The sequence below is a fragment of the Canis lupus genome, chromosome 4, assembly GCF_003254725.2.
Source record: "Canis lupus dingo isolate Sandy chromosome 4, ASM325472v2, whole genome shotgun sequence".
Lineage (NCBI taxonomy): Eukaryota > Metazoa > Chordata > Mammalia > Carnivora > Canidae > Canis > Canis lupus.
This window is the reverse complement of record NC_064246.1, coordinates 52068149-52082565: the sequence shown is the minus strand read 5'-3', so window position 1 is coordinate 52082565 and position 14417 is coordinate 52068149. Positions and strand designations below refer to the sequence as shown.

Sequence of the window (14417 nt, the reverse complement as noted above, 5' to 3'; positions counted from 1 at the left end):
CATTGAAAACACCAAATACTGCAAGTTTCCCAAAGTTGATGGATTGGTCAAGAATTCATATAAGAAAATAGCCTCCCCGAATACATATCAGTTTCCCATGTTATTTGTAGCACGAGGTTTAGTAACCTTTCGGCACCCTAACAAGGAGACTGTTAGTATCCCAACAGTTCTTTAACTCATGGTCTCACACCCCTCCTCTCCTTTTTTCTCTACCTTGTATACATGCCAGAGAGTCCATATGGTCAACAAATGATTTCTACAGAGATGAGTTAGAACATCCTTGCAAATAAATAAAATATTACCGGCCTCCTTCTTATCTTGCCAACATCCTAGAAAACATACCAGTCATCATATAAAATCCGTGGTTTTTTTCTTTTCTTTTTTTTTTTATTTGACTAACAGACTGTGGTATAGCCCTGGGAAAAATAGGTTATTGAAGGAAAATAAGCTATAAGGTAAACATACACAGCACGCCATTAAAAAAGAAAAAAAGGATACACTCTGGGCTAACTTTTGAAAGGTCTATTTAAAATACTAGCATAATTGTCTTCCTTGTACTGAGAAAAAGTAAAAACAGTGGAATAAGAGATGGAAAGAGTTTTAGCATAATATACAGAGCAAGCAAGTTGAAAGTACAGCTCCAAAGTCAGGCTCTCTGGATTTGAACCCTACATATACTACTTATTTGCTGTGCAACTCTGGACAATTTAACTTCTCTTTAATCTAGCACTATGTACGTGGCATAGGAAAGGCTCAATGGGGGTTACCATCATTATTCTTAGTACTATTATCATGCAGAGCTATGTGGTTAGGTAGACCAGGGGTCAAGATTCAGGTCCAATTCTAATTAGTTTTGTGGGTAAGTTACTGATCCTCTCTAAACCCCAGTTTTCTCATCTGTAAAATGGGAATAATAATCATTATAATGTACCAGATTTGTTCGAGGACTTTATAAGTAAAAAAAATTACCCCAGTACTGGCACAGAGTAAATGCTCTGTAAATGTTAGCTGATAATAGCCCCCAAATAGCAACAATAGCAATAATAATAATACTACACATTACCACCAGGCCTGGTCATCACTAAGCAGGGCAGCAAAGTCTGAACACTATTTCTACTTTGCCAGTGGTGCTGTGGGTGGTGTCAGATTCAAATAAGGATAACACAGATCATCTGCTTCACAGTGACCTGTGGCTCCTGAACTCTTTCATCTGCCTAACACTGAGAGCTTACTGGCTATCAAGTCCCCCAACGTTAGGATTTCTGGTGTTACCCACTCCATGGATTACTCTGGGTATCCGCTGAAAAATTGGTCTGCACTTTCATCTGTATTTGTTATCTTGACTTCTTGCCATGTCCTTTTTTATTGCAAGGGAAGACAAAAGACAACTTCCCCACCGCTCACAAAGAAAAAGACCTGATTTGATGCTTGAAAATCTGGCGCCTCTGTGCTATATTCTATGACACATCTGGATATTCTTAGCCCTAATGTTCTGTCCTTTCATCTGTCTTGCTTTTTCAAGTAGGAAAATCAATTGATAAGATGTAATGTGCCATTCTAAGTAACAAAGCATGACATCAATATTTATCTACGGTAACCTGGACTCTTCACCAAATCCTCTGCCCAAGTGGTCCTGGCTGGATTTCTGCCCCAAAACCAGTCATGTGAAGGGCCAATGTCTAAGTGTAAAGCTCTGCATCATTCATCCTTGGCCCTTGTGTTTTGAAGATGCATTTCTGTCAGGAAGCTGGAGAAATGTTACAGACATTCCTTTCGTGATCTTTGGAATCCCAGAGAGACTGCTGTAAGCTTGGGCCAACCTGAACTGCAAAGGCATCAGGGCTGGACCCCAACCCTTCAATTTTTTGGGTAACCCAGCAACCATAAAACTGTGCAAGCTCTGAAATTCAACTTACCCTCCCCCCCCCCCCCCCCCCCCGCAGCATACCATGGGCAAGGAGCACTAAATGGATTTTGACAGAAATTAGCTATGTGAATGTGAGAAGATTACATCCCCTTGTGAGGTCTCAGTTTCCTTCTCTGGAAAATGATAGGTCTTGGATGACCTTCCATACTTCAGTGACTCTTCACTTGACATGAGCTGTCACCATAGTGGGAGAAGAGAGAGAAGTTTGGGATGGTACATTTCTCTTCAATGTTTAGTCTCTATTCATTCATTCAATTTTAGTTTGTTGGGGGTTAGACAAAGAATATACAATTTATAGGCCACATGTAGCCCTCCATTCTAAAGGCCTTAAGAAAGTCTCTACAAGTTCAGAAGAAGTCAATAGGTAAATTCTTTCTAAGCTACATATGCAAAAAGCAAATTGATAAGCCAAGCATCTAGAAAAAGAACTCTCAAAATGTTTGACTTTCTTCCTATTTTGAACACTTGCTCTATCGATAGAATGAGGAGTGATCAAGGGGACTGCTCCCAGGCACAGCCAACTCCCTGGTGAGCTTCCAAGGGCCGGCAGGGAAGAGCAAAGTTATAAGCAACTCAGAGTGATCTTGCCCTGGGCTTTCATGACACACTAGGAGTCCATGTAATTGAAAATGAGTTCATCAAAGCCCTGCTTGGCCTCTCACACCATTTCACAATTGCCACCGACCATGACCTGAGCATCTCACATGGGCCTGGATAATGTGGCCCTTAGCAACTACTCTGGCCTCATCCTCTCAGTGACTGGGAGCAACAGGACTCATCCGAGTTTCCTTTGCGTTTCTTGAACTCACCTACGCAAAACAGCCTTTGCACATGTTGTCCCCTCTTCCTGAAAATTTGTTTCTGTCCCTTTTACCTGGTGAAAACCTACTCAGCTCTTATGTTTGGGCATAAATGTGATTTCCTCAAAGAAGGCTTCCCTGACACCTCACTCCTCCCCACTCCTTTTATGGTCCCCCTTTTATACATAACTCTTGTGAGTTGGTTGTAAATTTTGTTTAATATCTTTCTTCTCTATTTACATCATAAATTCTGTGAAGACAGGGACTGCATCTGCCTTGTGCTACTTACTGCACCTTAACTCGGTGCCCGCCACGTACTGGATGCTCAGAATAAAGGAAGAAATGATTTGGCTGAAGAGCCAAAGAAAGGACTATACTAGAAACAGCCAGTGCATTTCTTTGTTCTCCTGAAGCCCTGTTTCTCCAAAGGCACCTCCAGGTAGAAGGAGGCATGTGTCAGCGGTTTTGGTTCAGAGTACCAAAAACTTGTACATGTTAAAAGGAGATCTAGGGGCACCTGGGTGGTTCAGTTGGTTAAGCATCTGCCTTTGGTTCAGGTCATGATCTCAGGGTCCTGCATCCTGCTGAGCAGGGAGCCTGCTTCTCCCTCTCCCTCTGCCCCTGCTTGTGCACTCTTTCTCTCTGTCTGAAATAAGTAAATAAACAAAATCAAAAGAAAAGAAAAGAAAAGAAAGAAAGAAGAAAGAAAAGAAAGAAAGAAAGAAAGAAAGAAAGAAAGAAAGAAAGAAAGAAGAAAGAAGAAAGAAAGAAAGAAAGAAAGAAAGAAAGAAAGAAGAAAGAAAGGAAAAAAAAGAAAAAAGAAAAGAAAGAAAAGAAAAGAAAAGAAAAGAAAGAAAAGAAAAGAGAAAAGAAAAGAAAAGAAAAGAAAAGAAAAGAAAAGAAAGAAAAGAAAAGAAAAGAAAAAGAAAAGGAGGTCTAGAGATAACCCAACCCAGATCTCACTGAACACACACCAAATTGAGGCCATGGAAGCAAAGTAACCTGCCCAGAGTTACACAACTAGTTCATGGCAGAGTTGGGTCCAGAAATCCAGATCTTCCATGAGACAGCCTGATCCTTTCTCTGTTAGATCCAACTGCTATTTACTAACCACTTCTTAGGGCCTCATTACACAGAACGGAGACAAGTGGGATCTCTCCTTTCTATTGGGAGCTCCATGCTGTCTCTCAATTTGGAGTAATCTTCCCAAGCCTGAATCATCTTTCTCCACATGTCCATAAAACAACAAATTTAAGTGCAGCTGGGCACAGGGAGTCAATGGGGTTGGATACCCGGGGGCAACCAACAGAAGCAAAAACTGCTTCTGTCTGGAGCAGAAGGATGAAAGAAGGTCAAATGCTAAAGAGCAGGAATAACACCATATTGTCAGGGACAGCTGGAAGGGGACACTGCAATGGAGAGGTCAGAACTAACTGGTGGTCGGGAGAATCTGCTTCTGCTTCTCTAACGCTGTAATTACAGCAAGGAGATGGGCCTAGTGATTCTATCACCACTCTATTCTACAAAGTATTTCTACTTTGACTAAACCCTACTTTTGTTTAGATTTGGTTCATTTTGGGGTCCTGGCACATTGATATATCACGTCTTTCTCTGTATAACCACTTTGAAGGGAAATGTAATTCATTTGTATCTGATGCCCACAAAAAGTAAATGTGACTTGTTTCTCAATTTTAAAAAGCAGGAGTGTTTTTAAAACATCTATGTTGGGGATCCCTGGGTGGCTCAGTGGTTTGGCACCTGCCTTTGGCCCAGGGTGCGATCCTGGAGTCCCAGGATCGAGTCCCATGTCAGGCTCCTGTCATGGAGCCTGCTTCTCCCTCTGCCTCTCTGCCTCTCTCTCTCTCTCTCTCATGAATAAATAAATAAAATCTTTAAAAAAATAAAAAATAATTAAACATCTATGTTTGAGCGAAGAAACTAAGGAGGATCTTAGATCAGAGTTCACAAACATTAAAATGTTCACCTTCTAAAACCTGATTTTTCAAATAAACATGATGACTGTACAAAATCATATGGATTTTTTAAAAAGAACCTAAATATGAAATACATCAGTTGGGGCCTTAAAACCAGAGAAGGTGCCTACCAGTGACCCGCTGAGCTCTTGGACCCGCTGATTTCCTAGTGATCGTGGAGGAGGCATGACCTCGAACAATCCAAAAAGGGGAGAGAGTGGAAGGAAAGAGAAGATGGGGACGGATACAAACACATGTATGCCACCAAAAAAGAAAAAAAAAAAGTCCCCTAAAAAAAAAAAATGAGCATTTAAACTGCTTGTCAGAAGGCATCCTGACAAAGCCACTAGAGTGTATTCACAGGCATTTGCATAAATGCTGCCGGTGAGTTCACCATAGCTGCTAGCGCTAATGGTACATAAAGTAATTTAGTCACTTCTCCCGGCATTCTATGTCAGAATGATGAGCGCCGGCACTTTGCCTTGTTGCATATTAGATCATTAGATAATAAAGTGTTAGCGCATGCAAGCTGACAGGGTCGCCGCACTATAGCTTTGTGAGGGCACTGCGTTTTGCCACAGAGGGAAAAAATAGAGAAACTGATGCTACAATTGGCCTGAAATTCAAGTAAACACAACCTGAAACTCAAGAGAACAATAATAACAATATCAACACACCCAAGCCTTTAAAGATCCCTAGCACACAGTCCCCAGGAATTTGCCCAAGAGACAGGAAGACAGGACAAACACATAAGCTAGGGCTGCACATCACTGTGGGTGGGGACAATTCTGCATCTTTGGCCCCAGGTGTCTGCTTTTCAAAAATTGAAACCCTGAGAGTAGTCACCTTCTAATGCTACCTCTCTCCACAGTACACATCTTCTATAAAGCCATTGCTTGCTTCAAGACGAAACCTCACTGGCCTGAACTCTCCCATAAATATCCAGCCAAAGAAAATCTCAGTATTTATGAATGAAGAAAAAAACGAGGTAGAGCAATTACCATGAGCTACAAGATGCCAGGATTCACCTTCTTTGGACCATGCAAGATTCTATGAAATAAATTTGCCTTTGTCAACACTCCTACTTGAAATACAGGGGCTGTTATTTGAGCATGGAGGTTTGGAAGTCCGTGGGTCACACAGGGAAGACTGCATGAATGTAAAGCATGGTCTCTTTTTTCTACTTATATGTAGAAAGATGAGCTACGAAAGAGAACTTTCCTCCAACTATCTGACAAGCAGGCTATAAATAGAGATGTGCAGAGTTGCTCAAAATAATTCAGGCTACCTGTAAATGAGATGGTAAAAAGCCCAGAGTGAGAAAAAATGAAGGCTCCTACAGGTCACCTATGAGGTGAAAATACCTACTAGCAGTCTCACTGCGTAGTAGCTGTCTGAGGAGGGGGTGAAGGAATGGCACAGCCGAAGAGTATGGTGGTTGGTTCTGGAAATCTAAAACAGGGCACTTTCAAACAGGATTTTTCAATGGCAGATAGAGTATTACCATATCCCCAATCAACATGCATAAACATCGAAGTCCACTCCCACACAACCCCAGTGAAAGAGCTCAGTAGTCACCCTTTGCTGAGTAGATATTTATGTATCAGCCTGAAGTGTCTGAGTGGGTGGTTTTGAGTGGTTGGTTGATTCATTCTGCAGAGAAGCAGATTTCCATGTATTATTGTTACAAGGAAACTCATGGTATCTACCCTTTTATTCTCCTGAAGAGAAATAAAGTAGGCTTTGGTGACAGTGAGGCCCCCTAGCTGAAGAAGATAGGACATCCCCCTCATCCCTAATGATGGTTAACCACTAAGGAACAGTGAATTGTCATCACTTTCTTGAACAATATGTTAATAATAACATGGCCACTTGTGGACTGGTGAGCTGGAGAAGAGGAATAAAATGCTGTCTCTAAAACTTAGAATGATATGCTATTCCACTTGAAATATTAATATGTACACTTAGAAGCAAAAATATTTGAGTTGGGAACAAGCCTAGAGATGTTTTAGCCTAGAGATCTCCAACTGTGAGCCTTTGGCTGTATTCTTGCTAAGTGACATTGCCCCCTTCCTCCCTTCAGGGCTGAAAAGTTTTATAATTAGTTACCAACAATTAAAAGTGAGGAGCTTTAATTCTTGCCAAACTAGCACATCTGTTCCCACTGGACTCTCAGTCCCTTTGGCCACAACAGTCTGGGGCCACAGGACAGCAGAACATGAACTTGCTCTTCTTCTTCAGCCTCCAACCAGCCCACTTCCCCTCTGTACATGACCTGCCCCCGCTCAAGACACACATTTTGTTGTTTTGTTGTTACATGCCCAGATCATCACCTTCATTTTACCAAGAAGAAAACTAAAGATACCAAAGTTAAGGTGACTTGTCCAAGGTCACATAAAGGCAAGAGGTGAAACTAAAAATTGAATTTAGGTTTCCCGGCTCCTACTTCAAGATTCTTTCCTCCACATCATGATGCAAAATAATGGTCCTGATCTCCATGCTCTAGAGGTGTCCTTTCTAGCAGGTCGTTTCTGTTGGATTGTTTTGGGTTGTTTCGGGGGAGAGATTCTTGATCCGTCCCTAACTTCCCAAAGGCAGGAATGGGAGCCTGCTGTGGTCTGAACTTGGAGTACAAGTTCATAACTGTGAACCCATAACTGATACATTTCAAACTGACAGTCAAGTCTGTCCTGGACAGGATGGTAACAATTATAACTAACCCAGCCACAGTGGAAAACAAAACTTCAGTTTTTAAACCACAGCTTTCCAAATTGTGCTCACTGAGTATTTGCCTAGTTTTTCCTCTTCCTTTCCCCTAAATACTTTTAGTGATACAATGCCTTAAGTGACTCCAAGGGTATTAAAAAGGCAGCATTACCGTAAAGTGAGGATCAGAATAATTTTAAATACAGGAATGGAACTAGGAATGTAATCATGAGCAGGTGTTTCAAATGGCCTCCTGCAAAAAAGTAATATCCATCCATCTCAGCACTAATGAAACCATAAAGAAGTAGCTTTTGAAAGATGATGGTTTACTTTAAAAAAAACTGTAAAACTGGATGTGGTGAAGAATCCCTTCCAAGAGTGTTACATCTGGCTAATTAATAAAAAGTACAGTTTATGTATTCGTGAAATGCAGAAAAAAATCAGGCAAAAATAATGATAGTGATGTGTTTATTAAATTAGAATGCTGGCAGGGAAGGGAGTTTTCTACCTTATGAATTATATCATGGACAGCTCATGGCCCTTGGAAAAATCGGGCAATCAGGTGGTAATTTGTGCAGTAGTGTTTTTAAAAAGAATCCTGCTGACCTAGCAAACTGGAAAGTGAAGTGGAGAAATGGGTATAGAGTCTAATTTGAAGGAGATAAGAGAAAATCTAGCCTAGTGGTTGGTATCCAGTATAGTCTCAATCATTGTTTCTTGGATGGATGGTTGGGTGGATGGATTGATAAAAGATGAATACGTGGATGGGTGGATGGAGGAAGGACAGATGGATGGATGTACAGACAGATGCATGAAAAGTGAATGTATGGATGAATCGATAGAGGGATTATGGATAGATGGATAAATGGATGAGTAGAAGGATAGGTCAATGGATGGATGGATGGATAGATGGAAGGATGTATACCTTATATATACGTGTAGTACAAAAATATTCAGGTGTACATTCAATCTAGCCCATGGTTCCTTTGAGTGGCATTCACATTCCTTGATTCAAATTTTTATCTGGTTTCCTCCGGTCCTCTCAAAGGTACCACTAGTTAGCCATAAATTCAAGACAAACTTTCCCCAAAACAAAGTCCACCTACAGAAAGCAGACTCTATCTTACAGTGATGAAGGGAGGATTATGCACAAGGCACAGGAGGTACATTTAGTTGGGCTTCATCTTCAGAAAATGCCTTTAACCCAGACTTTGGATTTTATCTCTAAATGGAGTTTCATATGAAGTTATAGAGATACACCAGCAGGATCGTAAAGAGGATGGAGTTCATTATACAACCAAGTCAGTTGTAAACTCAAAATGTATCATAGTATTTGTTACCCTGTGTTGGCCCCCCTTTATTTTTCACCAAGCAGGGGCTTAAAATAAAGCAGTCGTCCAGGTTTCCCCCTGACCCTCTCAACCTGAAGGAAAGATACATCAGCCATTTCCAGGATAGAGAGATGTGCAACAAGAAAGGCCTCAAAGATACCTTCCTGTCTTTAAATACTTGGTATCAGTATTGTTCAACAGAACATTTGAAATTGGAAACAGAGTAGAAAATGTGGTGGAGTTGGAAGAAAGAAACCAAATAGATTCACAGTTAAAGTAACAATGCCAACCAATGAAAATGATTTGCCTACCATGTTCCAGATAAGAGGGCGTACCTTCCGAGGGGTCAAGCCTCCGAGCCCTCCGCCCATGCTTAGAGTTATTATGGACAAACATGTTATCAGAGACTGCCAGGACATGGCCATCCACATTGACTGTCGTAGACACCACGACCTGGAGACAGAAGAGAGAAATGAATGAACATTTTAATATAAAAGCATGGAGGGTAATAAACTCAAGTTAAATAAATAACAGCTGGGAGCTGAAGAAAATTGCATAGCTATTTCACATAATAACTGGTGCTTATGCTGTACAAGTCTAACAAGAGGAGCTATTGATGAGTGGGTCTTTGGCATGGAACGCTTTTGATGCAGTTTTAAGTAAAATTGCACAGTTTATAGTTATACAGCAGAAGGTACACTGTTAACCATAATTTTAACAAGAGGATCTTTATTAGCATATTTTTTTACACAACGGTGGTTGTGTTTCACCTAAATTACCCTTCAGTTTAGACACTGAAGCAGATATCACAGTTGATCATGCAAATAAAAATCTTTTGAATCTTTAAAATATTTCCCCCCCCACTGCGTCAGGGTTAAGAGGATAGAGAAATGAAAAAGAGAGGTTTCAGCGAGAGCTGGTTTGTAGCTTTCTCTCCCGTTTCTTTCTGGGGTTTCTTGTACTTTTCTTCCCACATCACTTTGATTAATCAGACCAAAATTTCCTCCCCTTGCCCTCACCCCCATCACCACTACCACCACCACCACCCCCTCTCCAAAAGATCCCTGCTAATTAAGGGCCTTAGATCTGTTTCAAAGCCAAAAAACAAACAAAATAAAAAGCAACAACAACAACAAAACAAAACAAAAAGAAGGAACACTTTGGTCCAGGTATAATTCAGATACCCTAGTCACTCATAAACTGACTCTGAACCTAGTTTGCCAGAAGGAACACGGGCAAAAGTGTTTTCTCAGAGAACTTTGACTAAAACAATGAGAAGAAATGACCTACACTTCTCCTTATATTAAATAGGGAAGAGGATTAAAACTGAAACCCACAGAGATATGTTTATTCATGCGACCTCTTACAACCAAATATAATAATTGTCTGTAATTGCAGCTTCAGCTCCCACCTCATGCTTTGACATGGGAAACAGCAATCAGCCAGCTCCCGTTTAATCCACCTATTATGTTGACTAATTAACTTTCCTCGACAGTTTATTTCTTCCTCCATTATCAGCCCCTGTCAGCCGCAAGCACCCTGCAGCATAGGGGGGACCTCGGGCTCTTTGATTGATCACCGATAGATTGACATGCAGATTAATTTAATTAGAATCACCTCACTTGAGAAATGAAAGACAAAGGCAAGAGGGCTAATAGATCTGCTCTCATAATGAGGCGAACCTCCAGAGCCAAAGCTGAGGATTTCTGATTTATTTTGCTCAATTCCCCAGTTGCTTGGAAAGACTCTCGCTTTAATTGTTCTTGGTTTTTGAGAGGCATTAGCCTCTGAAGAGGTGAAATGCTTTACAGGGATTGGCACACACTAAGGCCCCAGTTTCTGGGGAAGCCTTTTCTCCCACTTCCAGAGTCTTGTGCAATGCTGCAGTGTCATCTCCTGAGTTGGGCAGAGGGCAAGACACTGGGCCTTGGCCTATTCCTCAGAATTGTCAGCTCTGCCTGGCGAAGTGCCCTCCTCAATGGCCTCCCACCCCAACCAATATCAGCCATACTTAAAAATTCCACTGTCCGTGTCTTTGACCTAAGCACATCAGGCCAAAATATGGTGGAGTCCGTTTCTCGCAGCCTCAAAGATGGCAACAAACTCCAGGCTGTGAATACAGTTCCCAAAACTATTGTGGGGTGGATTTCATTTGATCTGATCCGATTTGACTTGATCTGCTTACTGGTTTTTGTTTTTTCTTCTAGGCCTTCCCTTCTGCAGACCTGAAGCCCTGCTCCCTAAATTCAGCCTCTACAGTCTCTCAGACCCAGATGTGGATGACACACATAGTCATCCTACCCTGGGGCCTCCCAAGGATGACTTCAGGGCAAAGCTTCTGTGGGGTCCTCCCTCCGAGTCCTTTCTTGGGGTCTTTTCCATAACTCCCGATCAGGCCTGATTTTATTTTTTAATTCTATTTTATTAAAATACAAAGTAAACAATTGAAAGTCCATTCTGGGACTCAGGGTATTTGCTTCACTCATTGTGAAAACCAAAATTCCAACTAGGGCAAGTCATTCATGGGAGGACTCAGTACATTTGAAGTAGCAGTTTGCAAAGTGGTTTTTCTCTTTCTTCATGATTGACCAACCAGATCTGACACGGCCTGAAGGTTATGTGTATGCCTCATCAATTGTAGGTTAATTTAAAAGGAGGAGGAAGAGAAGAAAATGGTCTATTCTTTTATTTTCAAAAAGTATGATGTGCCAATACAGAGTCCATATTATTTAAGGCAACGGAAACACTTTTCTTTTTAGTTAGGGAGGTGGGACATTTACAATTATATAACAGAGCTGGGTCTTTCAAAGAATTTTTGATTTACTACGAGACCACAATTGAGTGGTCACTGGAGTCGTTAGCTGAAGAAACTATAAAAGGAATCCCAAACGGTATCTGTTTCCAGTGTCAGGAAATACAGAAAGTTGTTATTTTAGATGTCTGTCTTAAGAGAAAAAAAAAGCAATGACAATTCACCATGCACCTGTAAGACAAAATGCTACAGGCTTAGGCTTAAAATATTCAGTATTGTTTAAAGACATTGTCATCTAATTCCTATATTGAACAAAAATGACAAAAACGGTTAAGTTAAAAAAAAAAAAAAAACAACAACTACATCCTATGTGTTTTTTCTTGATAAAAGAAGGATCACCAAGACCACATGTGTGACAGGACCATTTCACTGAAAGTTCCATTAAAATTGGAGAAGGATAAAACAGAATCCTCATGCCTTTAATTTCCAGAAAATAAACACCTAGCGTTCCTCACAGAAACTCATGACTAAACATTTTAACTTCCCTCTCCCCAAAATAACTTCTCTCATTCCAATTTGGAAATGATCAAGATATATTTCAATTAAACATATGCTGAAATTAATCCATAGAGCAACTTGTAAATTTTTTTAAAAAATCTAATTGTAAGATGCAAAGGGGGCACTGAAGTGACCTTTAAAAATAGGCCCATAGTGGGAGGGAAAAGGGCCTTTACAGTTTAACACAAGATTAATGAGGTGCTGACATATTCATGCAGGCAAGGGGACAGACAGGCCTGCCAAATCTTCAACCTTCCCAAATTTTGTCAACAAAACACAGCTTGAATTTGGGACAGGTAAACACAGAAAATGATTTTACATTTGGACTCAACACTTCTCTCTCTATCCTCTTCCTCACTCTCCTGCCCAGGGAAAGAGATGAAGGGAATATGAGGAACAGGTATATTTAGAATTTTATGATATCTGTTAAATTAAATCTTTACTCTTTAGAATTGTACTGTCCATACAATAACCACACATGTAGTTATTTACATTTAAATTAATTAAGTAAAATTTTAAATTCCATTGTTCTTAAGTTTCCATAGGAACATTTCAAGTGGTTAGTAGCCATATTGGACAGGGCAGATATAGAACATTTTCATCATTGTAGAATGTTCTATTGGACAGTGCTGCTGTAGAATGGTTTTGAAATAAATTGTTCTAAGTTATTCATGAAGATGTCCAAGTTATATCTCCTGAAATAGGTATTTGTCTAAGTGAGCATGTTTAAGGTTATGTACAAGTATTTTTTATCACTATATTTTTTAGAATTCATTTTCTATTTGGGGCATAGCTTTCTAATATAGCAATCCATAGATGTGCTGATGAACATGCAGTGTGTTCCATGCTACCTTATATCTGGGTCCAGCCCTCCAGGTGAGGGCATCCAGTATGAGGAGATTAAAAAACAAAACAAAACAAGATAAATCAGCAGGTACACATGGACTATGGAAATCTTACACTAACATTTCTTTCAGTGATTCAGAATGTCTTCTGCTTTGTCCTGGACCTAGCTATCCCAAAAGGTTGTTATTTTTATAATTTCACCCCCTCTATTTAGAATTAAAAAGAATTCAACATAAAATTGATGATTCTAGAGTCCCAAGATTTCCTGGTTGATGTGACTTTGGCCAGGTTAACTTAATTCTCAGCCACAGTGTTCCTGCCTGTCAAGTGGAAATACTAATAACAGTACCTTGTTATGTGAGGCTTATATTATTTAAAGCAGGCAGCATGCTTCCTGGCTCATACTGAGCACTCAACAAATGTTAGTAGCAGTAGTATTGTAGCTGTTACTCTGTTGGAGATGCTCACCAAAAAGTTCAAGTTAATGCATTGGCTGATCATTTGAAGCCATAAAGAGGACTCCACATAAACTATAGAGATACAGAAATTATCTCTAATATGTTCACCGCTTTATCAGTCTAATAATAAAACTGTAGAATTTTAAGGACTTTTGTGCTCACAATACGTAATTAGTAATTTAGGCCTCATGTAAATTGCAAACTTCACTGGTTTATTTAATTTTACTTTCTAGAACCCACTGGCATCTTAGCCTGTTACATTATAGGCTTGAAACTCAACAAAATCTTATTGCTTTGAAAAAAATCTATAAATTAGACATCTTCTCAATTCAGTCTAGTGTTCCGAGTATTCTGTATGAATGAAGGATTCTCTGGGAGTTTTGTTATTGGTTATATTTCCTACTATCATTCTTCAGGCTGTCCCTCTTTCCTTCATATCAGGCAGGGGAACTTATATGTCCCAACTAAACTTAATTATCTAAGATTCATGACCTCTCTGTCTCATGAGCAGATTTTCAAAAATACAAAAGCCACTGAATTCAGTCAAGGGTGGAAGATCACATTAACAAAAGTAGCAGCTCATGTAAAAGAAGGGGTTATGACAAAAGCAACCAAAAGAGTTGAAATCTATATTTTTAAACATTTCTACAACAAATATGGAATCAAGAAAAAGATTAGACCATAAAAATATTTTCAATATTTAAATTTAGAATATTTTAGTAGTAAGTACCTCCCTCCAAAAACTAATTACTTTAACAAATTAATTTTGAATGAATATAGTTATAAATTTGGTTTTCAAAGTTAATATATGGTAACCCAGTGTAGGAAACTGGTGCTAAGGGTTGGTCTGTTACATGACTTTTTCACCTTTTTAACTTCTTCTATGTCTGCATTAATTCAAGACCCCTAATATAAGGCATTAAATGCACTGGCTTGAAGTACATGAAATAAAAAGGGAGTAAGCAACATTCCATGGAATAATAATCAGCAATAAAATGAAACAAACTATTGATACGTGAATTTCAAGAGAACTGTGCTGAGTGAAAAAAGGCCAATACCAAAAGAT

The 14417-nt window shown here is 39.7% G+C and overlaps 1 protein-coding gene and 1 long non-coding RNA gene across 9 annotated transcripts in view; one reads left to right on the top strand and one right to left on the bottom strand.

Moving 5' to 3' along the window:
- EBF1 (EBF transcription factor 1) overlaps positions 1 to 14417 on the bottom strand; it is a 386065-nt gene that overhangs the window by 113966 nt on the left and 257682 nt on the right. For 4 of the 8 annotated variants that reach the window (XM_025434483.3, XM_025434487.3, XM_025434484.3 and 1 more), the window contains exon 8: positions 9049 to 9190. In XM_025434483.3, coding sequence (XP_025290268.3) covers positions 9049 to 9190 — 142 coding nt within the window. The remainder of the gene's footprint in view (positions 1 to 9048; positions 9191 to 14417) is intronic. The other 4 variants (XM_025434485.3, XM_049109194.1, XM_025434486.3 and 1 more) reach the window with 1 other exon arrangement.
- Positions 12659 to 14417, top strand: part of LOC112651340 (uncharacterized) — a 28960-nt gene continuing 27201 nt past the window's right edge. The window contains exon 1 of the long non-coding RNA XR_004815418.2: positions 12659 to 12751. This is a non-coding gene — a long non-coding RNA (uncharacterized LOC112651340). The remainder of the gene's footprint in view (positions 12752 to 14417) is intronic.